This window comes from Sturnus vulgaris, chromosome 1 (genome assembly GCF_052056855.1).
Source record: "Sturnus vulgaris isolate bStuVul1 chromosome 1, bStuVul1.hap1, whole genome shotgun sequence".
Classification (NCBI taxonomy): domain Eukaryota; kingdom Metazoa; phylum Chordata; class Aves; order Passeriformes; family Sturnidae; genus Sturnus; species Sturnus vulgaris.
In genome coordinates this window covers 86860957-86874776 of record NC_142243.1, presented here as the reverse complement: position 1 = coordinate 86874776, position 13820 = coordinate 86860957, and the positions used below count along the sequence as shown (strand labels likewise).

The 13820-nt window shown below is 38.0% G+C and overlaps 1 protein-coding gene across 4 annotated transcripts in view; it reads left to right on the top strand.

Annotated features, from left to right (window-relative positions):
* Nucleotides 1-13820, top strand: part of TENT4A (terminal nucleotidyltransferase 4A) — a 65368-nt gene that overhangs the window by 22510 nt on the left and 29038 nt on the right. For all 4 annotated transcript variants that reach the window (XM_014872311.2, XM_088171177.1, XM_014872309.2 and 1 more), the window contains exons 8-10: nucleotides 4480-4606; nucleotides 12116-12216; nucleotides 12468-12640. In XM_014872311.2, coding sequence (XP_014727797.2) covers nucleotides 4480-4606; nucleotides 12116-12216; nucleotides 12468-12640 — 401 coding nt within the window. The remainder of the gene's footprint in view (nucleotides 1-4479; nucleotides 4607-12115; nucleotides 12217-12467; nucleotides 12641-13820) is intronic.

The following is a 13820-nucleotide window of genomic DNA, read 5'->3' as shown; positions in this document are numbered from 1 at the left end:
GACTCTCAGGGTTGGTGGCAATACTGTGAAGGAGATGGGAATAAGTTATTTTCACAAAGTCTCAATTTAAATTAGCGTTAGCTGCTGCAGAGTTTTACCTCTGCAAACCTGTATTTGCACGATATGCACAAGTTTTTAGTTTTCTTTTTTAATTTTTTTTTAGCTTGATCATAACTGTCACTAAAGTTCCTGTTAAGCCTTGGAAGAATACTTGAAAAGATGGCTTCTTAATTCCAAAGTGAGACAAAAAAATACAGAGATAAAAAACCTCTCTTTCAATTTCTCAAAGATTATCAAAGTAGTGTAAAAGTCACTCCTAGGAGTGTATGCACTAGTTCAATGGGATACTGAAGGGTATAACTCAAAGGAATAGCTTTAAAGTGATCTTGTAGGGAGCAGGAGTGTGTTTAGTGGGATTAGTTTGTTTAAATCGGAAGAACTGTGTTCTATTCATTGTGAAATGGTGAGTGATGCCTGGCTAAGAGATCAAAGGTGTCATTAGAAGGATATGATGCATCATTCTATCTGCTCATTGCCTTCTGTTAGTTCCTGGATTTGGGAGGAGCAGGCATGGAGCTATGGTTGTAGTGGGTTTTCTTAGATTCTGATAGGTGCTGCAGGGTTTTCTCAGAGACTGATCATTGTGTGCCAGAAGATAATTTCTGTGATTTAAGAACCAGGATTCCAACAAAGATGTCAGAAGTTGACACTTCAAATGGGAAGCTTCTTGAGGTCTGGATTTGATTTTCAGACTAATATAGCAGTGATGAATTTTGAAGTAATAATTTATACTTGAACTTCGTACATATTCTAAGATCTTTCATCTTGAGTTAGTGTCCTAGGACAGGGTGGTGAGATAAGATGGAAGTCATTCCCTTTGCATTGTCTAAAGGAGGGAGTTTCCATAAACATCTTGTAGCTGCCGTGTTTCGCACTTATCCTTTTTGTAAAATGTTTAAAAAGTGAAAGCGTTTATTAAGGAGAGCTGCTAAGTCAGGCACTCAGAAGTTTGTTCACAGGAATATGTTGGAGCAGGGTAGATGTCATCTTGGAAGAGGTTTGTCTGGAGCTGGTCTAGCAGTATCCTGTCTTGGAAGACATAACTGTTTGCAGTTGACAAATCTTTTAATCTGTGGTTGTAAAACAAGCTTGGCACTTATCCAGCAGAGTAGGGGGGCTTGTTACTTTATACCTTTGTGAATCAGGTGATTATCAAGGTCCTCCAGTCATTTCTGATGCTCAGAAAGGGAATAATTGTCATCTAGTTTTAGACTGGCAGTGGCTAGAGTAGCTAAATTGCTACTCTTTAATACAGAGTTTAAAACTTGGAGTTCCACCTGTGTCACTCCATTCATGAGAAAGTTTGTTCTTTGTTCTGAACTGCTGTGAGCAGTAATGAAAGTTCTAAACCTTAAATTCAATGTGTTTTCTTTGAAAAGAAAATCTTTAACTTTCAGGGTTCATTATGCTTCGTGTTGCTTGCTTCCACATCTTGATAGTCACAAGTACAGCAAGTAAATAGATTTGAGATTGGCAGCATCTCTGAGATCATCTCTTCTAGCCTTAGTGGCTGCCCAAAATTATTCATTGCAGCTTTTCAGTATCAGCTATTTGTCATTAGAACTTGCAAATATATGTTTGTGTGTGTGTATAAAACATAAATGTTTACCAAAATACACAAGTTCATTGAAGTTAGCATTTGAAAGCACCTCTGTAATGCTGAATGTTGCAAAAAGCTGTTTGCTAGCTAATAGCTTAACATAAATGGGTCTGCTTCAGTCCTAGCTCATGGTCTTACCTTTACCTTTTCAGGCCGTGTTCTTAAAACTGCTTCAGGTTAAGGAAGGCTACCTGATGGAGTGGTAATACTGATAGCAAGTGATGGAAATTTTGGACATGCTCCTTTAGGGATGAAGGCTTTGTAAGAAAGAATAAGGATTGAATTATACATGAAATCACACACCATTGTTATCTGCTAATGTACATCTGAGGATTGAAGTATGTATGATTTTTTTAAAGAGTGACAGCATTTGAGTTGCGTGCTTTAACTGATCAGTCTAGATTGTGACAGAAGAAGAATGCTTAGTTATGTAAGGCATGGTTCTCTGAGAGTGATCTCTCAGAAGAAAATCTATTCAGGGCAGCAAATGCAAATGTGTGATCTTCTGGCTTCTTTAATATATTGCTTTCTGGATTGGCTAGGGTCATCTTTATACAGATTTGACAGGTGCAGTTCGCACTAACTCCAGCTGCAGCCCAAGTAAAAAGCTCTACAGACTGTATAATTGATTAAGACCTGTTAATTCAGACATTAGTTACAGGTGCAGAATGAGGCAATCCAGGAACATAAATATGATATGGCATGAGCTATTCTGCCTCTGTTCTCAAGTCTGCTTCAATCAAGACTCAAACACAACTTATTGATTTAAATTCAATGCCCAAGTTTACAGTATGTAAGTGGTTTAGGGAAGGCTTATGATTCTTTTGCTGGCATAACAGAGGGTGTAGTGATGACTGATGAAAAGGATAGCCAATATGTTGTGGCAGCCCTGTCTTCATTTTTGTATAAGTTTATGCAGGATACATGTCAAATGTACCTGCCTAGCAGTAGATGAGACTAAACTAATACAGGTTGTTTGAATGTGCATTGAGTGTGTATTATGTGAATTTATAGAATCATTTAGGTTGGAAAAGAGCCCTAACATCAAGTCCAACCATAGGTGGATTTGAATTTAGTGGTAGGCGCGATTATGTGTGTTTAGCCACTTGTATGTATCCCATTTCTGTATTGCTTCTCAATTTAATTCTCTTATGTATCTATGTTTAAAATATCATTATGTGGCTGGATACAAATCTTCTGCCTATGAAGACTATACTGAATTAATCATAACTTTTCTAGTAGAAATAACATTGTGTTGTGATTTCGTGACCACTAAAATATTTTGGTCACTTTTCAGCCACCTTTGGAGTAAGTCCTTTGTGAAGTCCTCTGTGAAGAACATTACCATGTGTTTCCTCCTAGATTCACTGTCCTAGGCCTACACTGATCTCTGCTTTTACTTGAGAATAGTTCAGTAGTAAATAAGCCATTTGGAGAAGCTTCTGTAACTTTGAGCCTAGTGGCTGCTGAGTAGTGGTGCATTCAGAGCAAGATACTCAGTTATGTCAGTAAACAGGAAATACTTCTTGATTGGTTTTTATTTGACCATGTGAATTATTGGAAAAAATTCTATTTTCCCAAAATGCTTTTATGCTTTCAGTTAATTTTCATTGATCATGCTTTTCTGTTAGAGTGGCATTATGTTTGGAGAATTTTGAAAGGAATACGTGTTTTTTTTCCCTGGATGGCAGATCTCAGTGTGTTTGGCTATAGTGGCTTGCTGGACAAAACACTCAGGGAAGTGAAGCGTTCCTCTAAAGTCCAATTTAGCCTTGTTGGATTTAGTCCTCCAAAGGATGGATTCTGTCCTTTAGCCATCAATTTTTCAAAGCAGATTTTTCATTGATTTATTTTATTCTTGGGCCCTGATCTGATCTTCATATTTGGTGGCTGATCCATTTCTAGTGTTCTCACAGCATTTCACACATCATTCTGAAGGAGGGAATCTTTCACTGGAAGCAGTTTTCTACCCACTCAAGACCTAGTCTGTATTCTATGCAATTTTGAAAGCAGTTTTATTTATGTTTCTTAAATTCAGTGCTGACAGTGAATTTTGATGTCTGGTGCCAAATACATCCACAGAAAGCCCCCAGATGCTTTCTGCTCGTAACAGCAAGATTGTTCTAGGTATCAGATGGGACATCTCTTCTTGTACAGAAGGTGTACAGTGTTCTGAACTTCTGCAGTTCTTCACATGGCAACAGATTTGGAAAGAGTTCCAGTTCAAATGTCACTCATGCCTAAAGTAGGGCAGTTGAGAGTGCCACAAATTTGATCAAAAAACAGTAAAAGCTTCTGGAATCTTCTATGATAGATTTTTGAAAAACTGGCTTATCCTGTGGAGTTATTTATCTGTGTGTGCTGGTTTATTAATCTGTAGTTTTGATAAGGTTAAATAGGGTTTGATGTGAGTCTGTCTGACCTAATGAAGGTAATGTGGTTATACAAATATAATTTTCAAGTGAATTTGGCCTGCAGGAACTCTACTGGTAAGTGAGATATGATGCTTCAAGCTTGGTGGGTTTGCTCTTGAAGACAGCTCTAAGAGTTTTAAGCTTATCTCTATGCTCTGTTTCTTTCAAGCATTATATGTGAGTATTTTAAAAGTGGTAAATTGAATGCATAATGTTAAGTATCATTCTTAAGGTCAACTTCTTTTGTTGAAATAGGCACACTTAGGTGTTCCTCATGTGGCTAGGATGGGATAACCGGTTTAAACAGAGTTAAGCTGTATTGTTAAGGCTTCTGAGCTTTAAGTATGAATGTTTTGGTAACTGATATTAAAAAAAGATGATCTGATGACTGTCACATTATTTCAGGAAACGACGTTGGCAGAAGTTCTTATGGTGCCATGCAAGTGAAACAAGTTTTTGATTATGCCTACATTGTTCTTAGCCATGCAGTATCACCACTTGCAAGATCATATCCAAATAGAGATTCTGAGAGGTAATTAGTTCACTTTTTCAATATCCGTTTCTCTGTGTAATCAGTTAGGAATGTTTGGGTCTAGATTCATAATAGGAATGTTGTTATTTTGTTGTTTAACTGTGGTTGTATTGAAATCTGCACAGAAATTTAAGCTGCCCAGGGATATGAGAGTGCAATGCCTTAATATGCAGCTTTGAAATGAAGAGAGTATGATAAAACCCAGGATGAATCCAATGTGAGATTCTGATAGTGTGGAAGGGAGCCAGAAGATAATTGGTCTTTCCTCAAACATTTTGCTTGAAGTCTTTCAAGGGAGGGTTTGCTGGTTTAATGTTTAATATGATGCATATCTGTATTGTGGCAGAAATGTGTGTGGTCAGATTGCTTGTTTAGACAATTAGAAAGCTAGACAACAAGTCTAAGAATTTTCCTGGTTCTTTAATACATGCCCCCATAAGCTATTTTAAAAGACTTGATATGTATTTAAGAATTGAAAGTAGTATATTAAAAAAACCTGATAGAATCAGTCCTGTTTGATCATAATGCTAGAACTGCCGTTAAAAGTAGCATACTTCTAGACCTGCCATTTTTAATGCAGTTCTTAGTGTCTTTCATAGAAGCACTACCAGTACTTTGAGCTCTTGCCTTTACAATTTCTGTTTTTTGAAAGAGAGACGAGAAAGACAATGAAGGCATGGCAGCCATGTGGTATTTCCATTCATGTATGTGCTCTAGCACCTTTTGTTCTAACCCTCAGTGTGAATTTGGGCTAGATCAGAGGATGTCTCTTCCCCGAGACTTCCCTAAAATCCCAATGGCTTTGAGCTCCCCAACTAATCATAGGGAAGGATGGCTGTAAAATGTCACATAAACTGTCTCAATACAACCGCAAACTCTAGTCATGATGTAAACTTCCAGCCTTAATATCACTAGGAAGTGAAATAGTTTCCTCTAGCAAGTTTACATCAAAGTGGATGCAGTCTTTCACTTGTGAATTTAAAATTGACAGTACTTTAAGAGTGTCTGTAAATCCTTTAGGTTTTCAGCGGTGTTAAATTCACAAAGGTTGAGACTGCACTGTGATGAAGGTACAGAAGGAATTACGGTGTTGCACACTGGCATTTGAGACTACTATTTTAAGATATTAAAGGTCACTGTTAAATGTGTATTGGATGACAATTCTTGGTACTGAATGAAACTTTGTTTTTACCTAAGTACAGGTAGAGTAACCTAGGGATTCCTGAAGTTTTGCTTGTCTTGGGTCCCGGCCATTATTAACTTCTCTGTTTTTCTCTGAAGGATGTAGTCATTCTCTTATGAGGTGTCTGTATTTACTACAGGCATTAAAAAATATATTTGTACAGCATCTAATGGGAGCCTCAGGTGTCATCACTTTGTGCACTTTGCATGGGCTTGCATTTGTTACTGGATCTGGGAAATGTCTGAATTTTGTTCACAACTGCAAACCTGTGGAGCAGTCCCAGCAGCAGTGTTGAGTTGTCATGTCTGACCTGTCTGTGAGTTCTGGGCTGTCTGTGCTAGTGACATCTGAATTTCAGAACGCATCATGCCACTGGCTTGCAAGAGGAGCAGAATGCAACGAAGTTCTGTATACAAATAGTTCCCCTAGCACCAGTCTTGTCAGTGCCAAAGGTCTTGTAAATGGATGATGAGCTGTTTGGTAGCAAGTTTGTTGCAAACATCAACAGTCCATATTTGGTCTCAGTTAAACCTGATGTGTTTGCGTAATCCGGGTATGTTTGTGGATCCCTCTTCCTGCTGTAAGACAGAGTGGTCCCTGCTCTGTATAAAGACCTTTCTGGTGGCCTGACCTAAGCCCTAGCCATCTTGGAGCCCTTTGTCCTGATCCATTTTTTCCCTTTTCTAGACTTGTTAGTAGGTAGGTTAAACTATAGCATAACTGCAACTATAAACAGTGGACTCCCTTGAAGACCAGGGACTGGCTTCTAGTACAACATGACATTCTACTAGCGGGATTGAGACTAAATGAAGAGTACTTGAAAGGATAGGAAGTTGCAGGAGGCTGAACTCCCCAGGCTGAGTTTATTCAGTTTTGCCTAATTGGGGTTGCTTTTTCCTAAGTGGATGGTTCTTGAACTGTCTGATGGGTTTGAATTTATATTTCCTACTGTCAGGGAAGCTTTCTGTGTACAGAGTTCTATTTTGTAGATGACATTCAGTAGATTTCACATCTTTCGTGGTGGTTCTTGCAGTTCTTTTTCAGGGTCAGTCCAACGCAAGAATGTCTATATTAATTTAAGGCTTTCTAGAGAGCTGCTGCTTCTGATAGTCCCAATGGCAGAAAAAAAATAAAATCAGATTGTAGTCCTTCAGAAGCATTAGGACTTTTTCTTCTTGTTCTGTAGTAGCAAATCCCACAGAATAATAAAGGATAGATTCATGTCACTCTTACATCTATGGTCATTCAGGCTTCCAAATAGAACATCTGAGGGGTAGTGGGAATTAAAAGCTATCCCCTGTCGTGGAAAAGCTTTCTTCTTAGTGAAAACAGTAATCAGCTGAATCCTGAAGGTAATTCTTACAGCTGTGGAAATTACCTTAGCACTATTTTGTCCCCAGTCGATGTCACCTATCCCCTTCCAAGAGCAGCTTAGGAGAGCTTGATTGACAGTTTGGTTGATTTTATTAGAGCAAACAGCTTCCTGTCATCTTGGAAACAGGAGTTTTCTCTTAGGAAAATAAGAGACTGATCCATTTTGAACTTGTACACCTTGTATGCAAGGTAAAGTTTGGTGTTGTGTCTTCAGCCAAGGTGATTGAAAATAATGATTGATTTCTTAATATTAAGGGCCACAGAGGCATGAGTCTAGCTGTAAAATGCAGTTATGGACAGGATATCTCCTGCTTAAGGATTGGTGTCAGTATGTGCTTTGAACAGCTTTCATATAATCTTTACCCCAGCCTGTCTCTGGGAAAAGAGTGTGCCATCTCAAGTGAGTTCACTTCTTTAGTCTGTGAGGAATGATATTTTCATAGAGTCATTTAGGTTGGAGAAGACCACTAAGATCATTGGGTTCAGTTGTTAACCTAGCCACTACTGTGTTCACCACTAAACTAAACCATGTCCCTCAGTGCCACATTTGCATGGCTTTTAAGTACATCCAGGGACAGTAACTTCATTACTTCCCTGGACACCCTGTTCCAGTGCTTGACAACCTGTTTGTTGATGAAATTCTTCCTAATACCTGATATGAACCTTCTGTGGTGCAGCCTGAGGTCAGTTCCTCTTATGCTTTTGCTTATCTGGGGAGAGAGACCAATGTCCACCTGGTACAACCTCCTTTCAGGTAGTTGTAGAGATTTATAAGGTCCACCCTGAGCTTCCTTTGTTCCCAGGCTAAATAACCCGGATCCTCACAGGACTCGTGCTCCAGACCCTTCCTCAGCTTCCCCGCTCTTCTTTGGACTGTGTTTTGAATCAGTGACCATTATTCCAGTTCTGTTTCTTGATGAAACACAGGAAACATTAGCAGATATTTGGCAACAAGCTCTTGCTTATTGATTCCTCTTCATTTAAACAGTGGATTATCTGTTACCACCCTGTCCATGGCCTTTATATTAAGGTGTAATTTCATATTATACCTTGCCCAGGCTAAGTACCTGAGTACTGTCTTCTATCAGTTGTGCTGTTCCTTCTCAGTCTGAATCTTCCCTTGTGTGAGATCTAGCAATCCTGCAGTCAGAAGGTGAGTCAGATGGACTTTCAGGTCTGATTGGAAACAAGTATCTCAATGCTTAAGTTGATCCAGCTTGTGGTTGATGATGGGCAGATCAGAAGCAAGAGAAGCAGCAGGAGTTCACATGAGGGGCAAGAGGGAAAAGAGTGGTGGAGTGTCACAGCACTAAGTTATGCTGCTCTGGATGTGACAAAAATCCATCCTTAGGTTGATATTTGTTTTCCAGATTGGGGTGTTGGCTTACACGCTGGTCCGTCACATAGTTTGGCTGTGAATGTGCGCTCAGACTGCATCTCTAAACAGCTCTTTAGCCACATCTGGAAAGCTGAGGAGGTCATATGGAATGAGGAATGGAAGACTTGGTTTTGCTGTCACCTGCCCTTCAGTATAAATTAGACTTTGGAAGTCTTCTGTATTGTGCTAGACATGATGCAGCTGTATAAGAGAGTCTGTCATGCTAACAGGTCAGAGTTTGAGAAAGCCTAGGCAGTTTCTTTCTCCATGTCTGGAGTTGTCATTTACAGGTGATAGTCTTCAGAACAGCCATAGCTAGACAGAAAGTGATCTTTCCATCTCTGTGCTTGGAAATTTGTTGTCTCTTCCTAATGTTTGTCTCAACTGATCTAACTGCTGACAGGTCCATATGTTAGCTTTGGGTTGCCACTGGTTGGCCAAAATAGTTCTGGGAGCTCTGAGAACTGTTGCTAGAATGCCTTCTGTCCCTTAAAAGATGTCAGTAATACCAGCTTTTCCTACCCAGTTTATTTGTTAGGGTAAAGGTCTTAGGTTTGGGGTTTATTTTAATCCTCAGGCTTAAGGAGATCATTCTCAAGTGCACCTTAGTGTGCTTTTAGATTAGGGGATATTTCAGTTATTTGACCATTCTTTCACAGACTTGATGGTTTTCAGGCTCTGCTTTTTCATGTGGAGCTGGGCTGGAGCTTTCCATATTTCATTTTGCTGAATATGATGTCATCACTGATCCTTTTAAGAGTGATCTTAAGATTGATTTGCTTGCCCAGTAGTTGTGCTGTAATGAGTGAGAAAATGTCCCTGTGAACCAAGGTCTTGCAGCATGTAAAAGAAGAAACTTTTGAGTTTTTACTATAAAATAAAGTAGATCTGTAAATAGCTTATTCCTGGTCTTACTGTATGATAATATTAAGGGAAAAAACTTAATGGGGCATCTTTTTCAGGAGACCTGTCTGATTTTACTAACTAGTTAACAGTATTTTTTCATGTGTTCCAAAGCATCTTTGAAGAATTGTTTGTCTCGGACATCTGTAGAAATTCTGGCCTCAGTCAAACTAAAAGCCCCAAAAGCGTGACATTTTCTCACAATAAAGGCAGGGTAGATTAATAGGTTTTTTTGTTCCCATGCATTTTCAGTGTTGAAAACAGATGTAAGCACAGTTTTCAAATGCTTATTTTAACAAATTGTTCTTTGAACCCATGGATATGCTTGAGACCCATATATAGGAAATGATGTTCTTTTGAGATCAATACCTGGTTTGATACACTTGCTTCCTCTTTCTTTGCTGCTTTATTAAATATATGTCAGTATAACCTTAATCACCTTTCAGTTTCTGATGTCTCATAATGAATGCTTTTAATTTTGTTGCACAAGCAATATAAGATGGATCTGCCTTTGGATTCCTGACCTTATAACTTAGTGAATTTCCTTTTTTCTACCTTTATACCAAAAAAGAGTGTTTAGAATTTTGATCTCTGAGTTCTTTGAAAAGAACTGGTGAGAGAACATGTTTCCCCATTCTGTGCCTGCAACTCTGCCACAATTGTTGGCATAGCATTTGCTTCACCCATTTTGCCTATTCAATAGCAGGCATTTTTGTATATCAGTCACCCAGTCTGCTAAAAATACCAATTGTACTCTACTGTTCATTTTGCTTCTGCTACGTGGAATCGTGACTCTTGCTTTACTTCCAGGAAAGTACTCCAGGAAGCGTCAGGCTTGACAAACTCCTTCTATGTAATAAGCTTGTGTTACTGAGCCCGTGTTTGCTTTCTGGTTCTGAGACCACAGCTGGTGGTAGTCTTGAAATTTATGTGTAGTCCTAGAGTAAAAGCTCAACTCTTTCTGAAGGCGTTCTCAGATGAAATTTTTTAACTGCGAGATTTCATCCCTGTCCTGCTGCTGAGGAGACCCAGCTGGTGCATGTTTGAGTCCCATACTGGTGTTGCTCTCTTGAGGACTGCAGCTTTAGGGCCACAGCTGAATCTCTGCAGTTTTGGTCATCCCTGTCTTTGTTCTGTCTCCTTTTGCTCAACTTACTCTTTGAGACTGAGAAATCAGACCTGCAATGTGTATTTAAAATGCTGTTACATCATGGGAGTATACATTAACAAAATGTGATCCTCTGATTTATTTGTTCTTTTCTTAGTGTGTTCTGCTTAGCTATTGAACTGTGGTTCTCCGACTATGATCTGTTAAAATGCAGATCTTTAATTTCTGAGTGGTGACAACCATACTTTGAATTCTGTGTCTAAAATTCAAGATTTTCCCACTTTCCCATTTTCCAGCATGCATAATTTTATCCACATTACATAAATAGAATGGTGGATGACATGCATTCTGTCCTGGTGGCCCATCTGCAGCTATTGGACTTGTAATTTAGATGCTATTATTTGGTTCAATGTTTGCTGGACTGACTTTTTCAGTACTAACAGTAACATGTCTTTAAAGTTGGAAGACTAGCATGGAATGTGTGGTATTTGGTCTTGCATGAAATAGTAATCACTAGGATAGTAGGAGAATTATTGCTACCTAAAGTGTTACTGTGATACCTAGTAAAGGTAGTTTAAATATATTAGGGTTTTGTATGTCCTGCCTTCCCATTGTACACCTAAACCAAAACAAAATTCTAGTATGGGTACAAGGTACCTTTATGATATGAAAAACAAAATAAATTTTAATGTAATCATTGAAGATTAAAAAAAATAACATTACCTGCGCCACAGTGGTAACTTCCCACAGCCCTTTTTTGTACAATAGTAATTTCTTCATATATCTTGAGTATGGAGTTTACAGTTAGTTTCAGTGACTAGTCTCTGATGAAAAGAAAGCTTGAAAATTTATCTCTCAAACAAGAAGACTCAAGAAGTACGATTCAAATAGCTGAATGTTGGGAAGGAAGGTGTGTTGGAAAAACACTCCTTTGTTGATAACTGGTCACTGTTCAGCAGGACCAGGTAAGCTTTTTCTGAGCCTCTCACTGTTATGAATTGATTGAAATTCTACCATGTGTTGGAGTCAGTCTGTTTCTTGTTCCACTACCTCAAGATCCATGGTACTTCCTTTGTAATTGTGGGGGCCTTTAACACCTTTTAAGTTGCTTGGTAAATCCAGAAGCAAGGATTAGTGAAGGTCACTGTCTCAACACAGTTGTGCTGGGATGTTTTTTGTCTTCCATGCATCCCATACCTGTTTATAATCCAGATTCTGTGGAAAAACTTTCTGTATGGAGAAATGCAAGAACCATAAATTGCTCTTATCAAATATACTGTTATCAGCATGTGCATTCTTTATAGTTAATATGCACTCAATTTAGAAGTACAGAGTAAAAATCTTACCTATGTGTCACTGCTTGCATGTTAGTATGGTAGAAGAAAATAATATAAATGTGCTTCAGTGGATTAAATGGTGTGCCAAAAAAAAGAAGGTTCAAAAAGATTCTTTGGTTAGGGATATCTTAAACTGACTTTTAGTGTAATTTGGTAGCTTGTTAAAATGCTTGCAAATATGTAACCAACAGTCTTTGTTTAATACTTAATTGAAAAATTTTTTTAGCACATTAGGTAGAATCATCAAAGTGACCCAAGAAGTGATTGACTACAGGGCCTGGATTAAAAAGAAGTGGGGGAGCAAAATTAATTTATCACCTGAACTTGGTAGGTATAGCAGGAAACAAACTTAAAATTTTTTCTTGAATTTGATGTAATTCAAACTACTCATGCCTTGAAATTAATCATTCAGATATACAGGAAAAAAATAAAAGGAACTCGTAACTTTCTAACCCAAGATTAGTTTTCTCTGAGCCTGTTTTTCAATTAGCTTGTTAAACTGCAGCTCTTCTTAGACTTCAAGGCCCATGTGTTTGTATTCTGTGCTCTTAAATGATACTTATGTTTTCTGTTAACAGATAATAGGTTGAAAATAAGAGATTCAATAGCTCTCTGCAATGGAGAACAGCAGCAGAACAGAGACTCTGAACCATCTTACAATCAACACTTGGCATTGTCATTGGCCAATACACAACAGTTATCCTCTGGTTCATCTGCCTCTTCTGTGTCATCGCTCTCCAGCAGTGACATTGTAAGCTTTTAATGCTTTTTTCTTTTAATGGGTTAAACCAGTAAGTAGCAGAGATTATCTTCAAAGCCTCAGTTGATACAGTAGCAGTTAATGTGATAATGTCCCTAAACTGCTACAGCAAATCAGAAATTTCCCTGCTCTGAAAAATTTGTGAAATCAACTATTTTTTTTATTAAATTAAATGGGTCTTATTTCCATCCTAAGTCTTTGGTACCCTTTGTGGTTGTAGTTAGATGTAATGAGATATAACAATCCAATTTAACAATAGCTAATTAAGTAGAAGAGGAGAAATGTCTTGTTATATCCTTCCATTAAGCAAAATCTTCCATTATCAAATTCTGATCCTTGTTCCCTATACCTGAAATTGAACATGAATATTATATTGTGCTGTGAAGGTGAATAATACTCATTATTTTCAGCCAAGCAGTCAGTTCATGTTTTAATGGTAACAGGGCACCTGCTTGAAGTCTTGTTTTCAGCTTCCTTATTTTAAAGTAATTGCTGGGCTTTATTATAACTTCCTGGAAGAGGAGGCTACAGTCTCTTGAGGTATGTTCTCAGACTCTTTAAGGTTCTGCCAGGTGGTTTTGTTTTGGTATAAAGTTAAATCAGTGCAGAATTGGGTAATGCAGACTATAAAGTACAACTCTGCAAGGCATGAGATGCTCATTGTAAGTCTTCTGAAGCATTTTGTCATAAGTAGGGGCATTGATGGAACAAGATATAATATGCAGTCAATTATGGCAGTGAATAACTGGATGCCAAATACCTGTTTCTTGTCTGCTTTCAAAAACTAGTCAAATGCAGAATTAAAAATTGTGAATTGTATTCAATAAAAATTTAGTAACTTTTGAGGGACAAGCACTGCCTATATGTGATCTGGTTACTTTCTGTAATTACTGTATGCTACTGGTTTTTTTAGTGTTGAATTGCCTTTTTATGCCACCTTCAGTAAACAGGACAAATGTTTTAGTTGTACCATCTGGCTAATGAGCAAAGAGCATGACACTTGCCAGTGATAGTATTAGCCATGTTCCTGGTTTAAGTATATAATTGGGAAAGATTTTCCTATAATAAATTTTATGAAAAATACAAATATTTGCTTATTACATTGGGAGTGCACAAAATTATGTGGTGAGTTGTTATCAACTCCCCTTAGTCCTGTTTCACCTAATGTTGA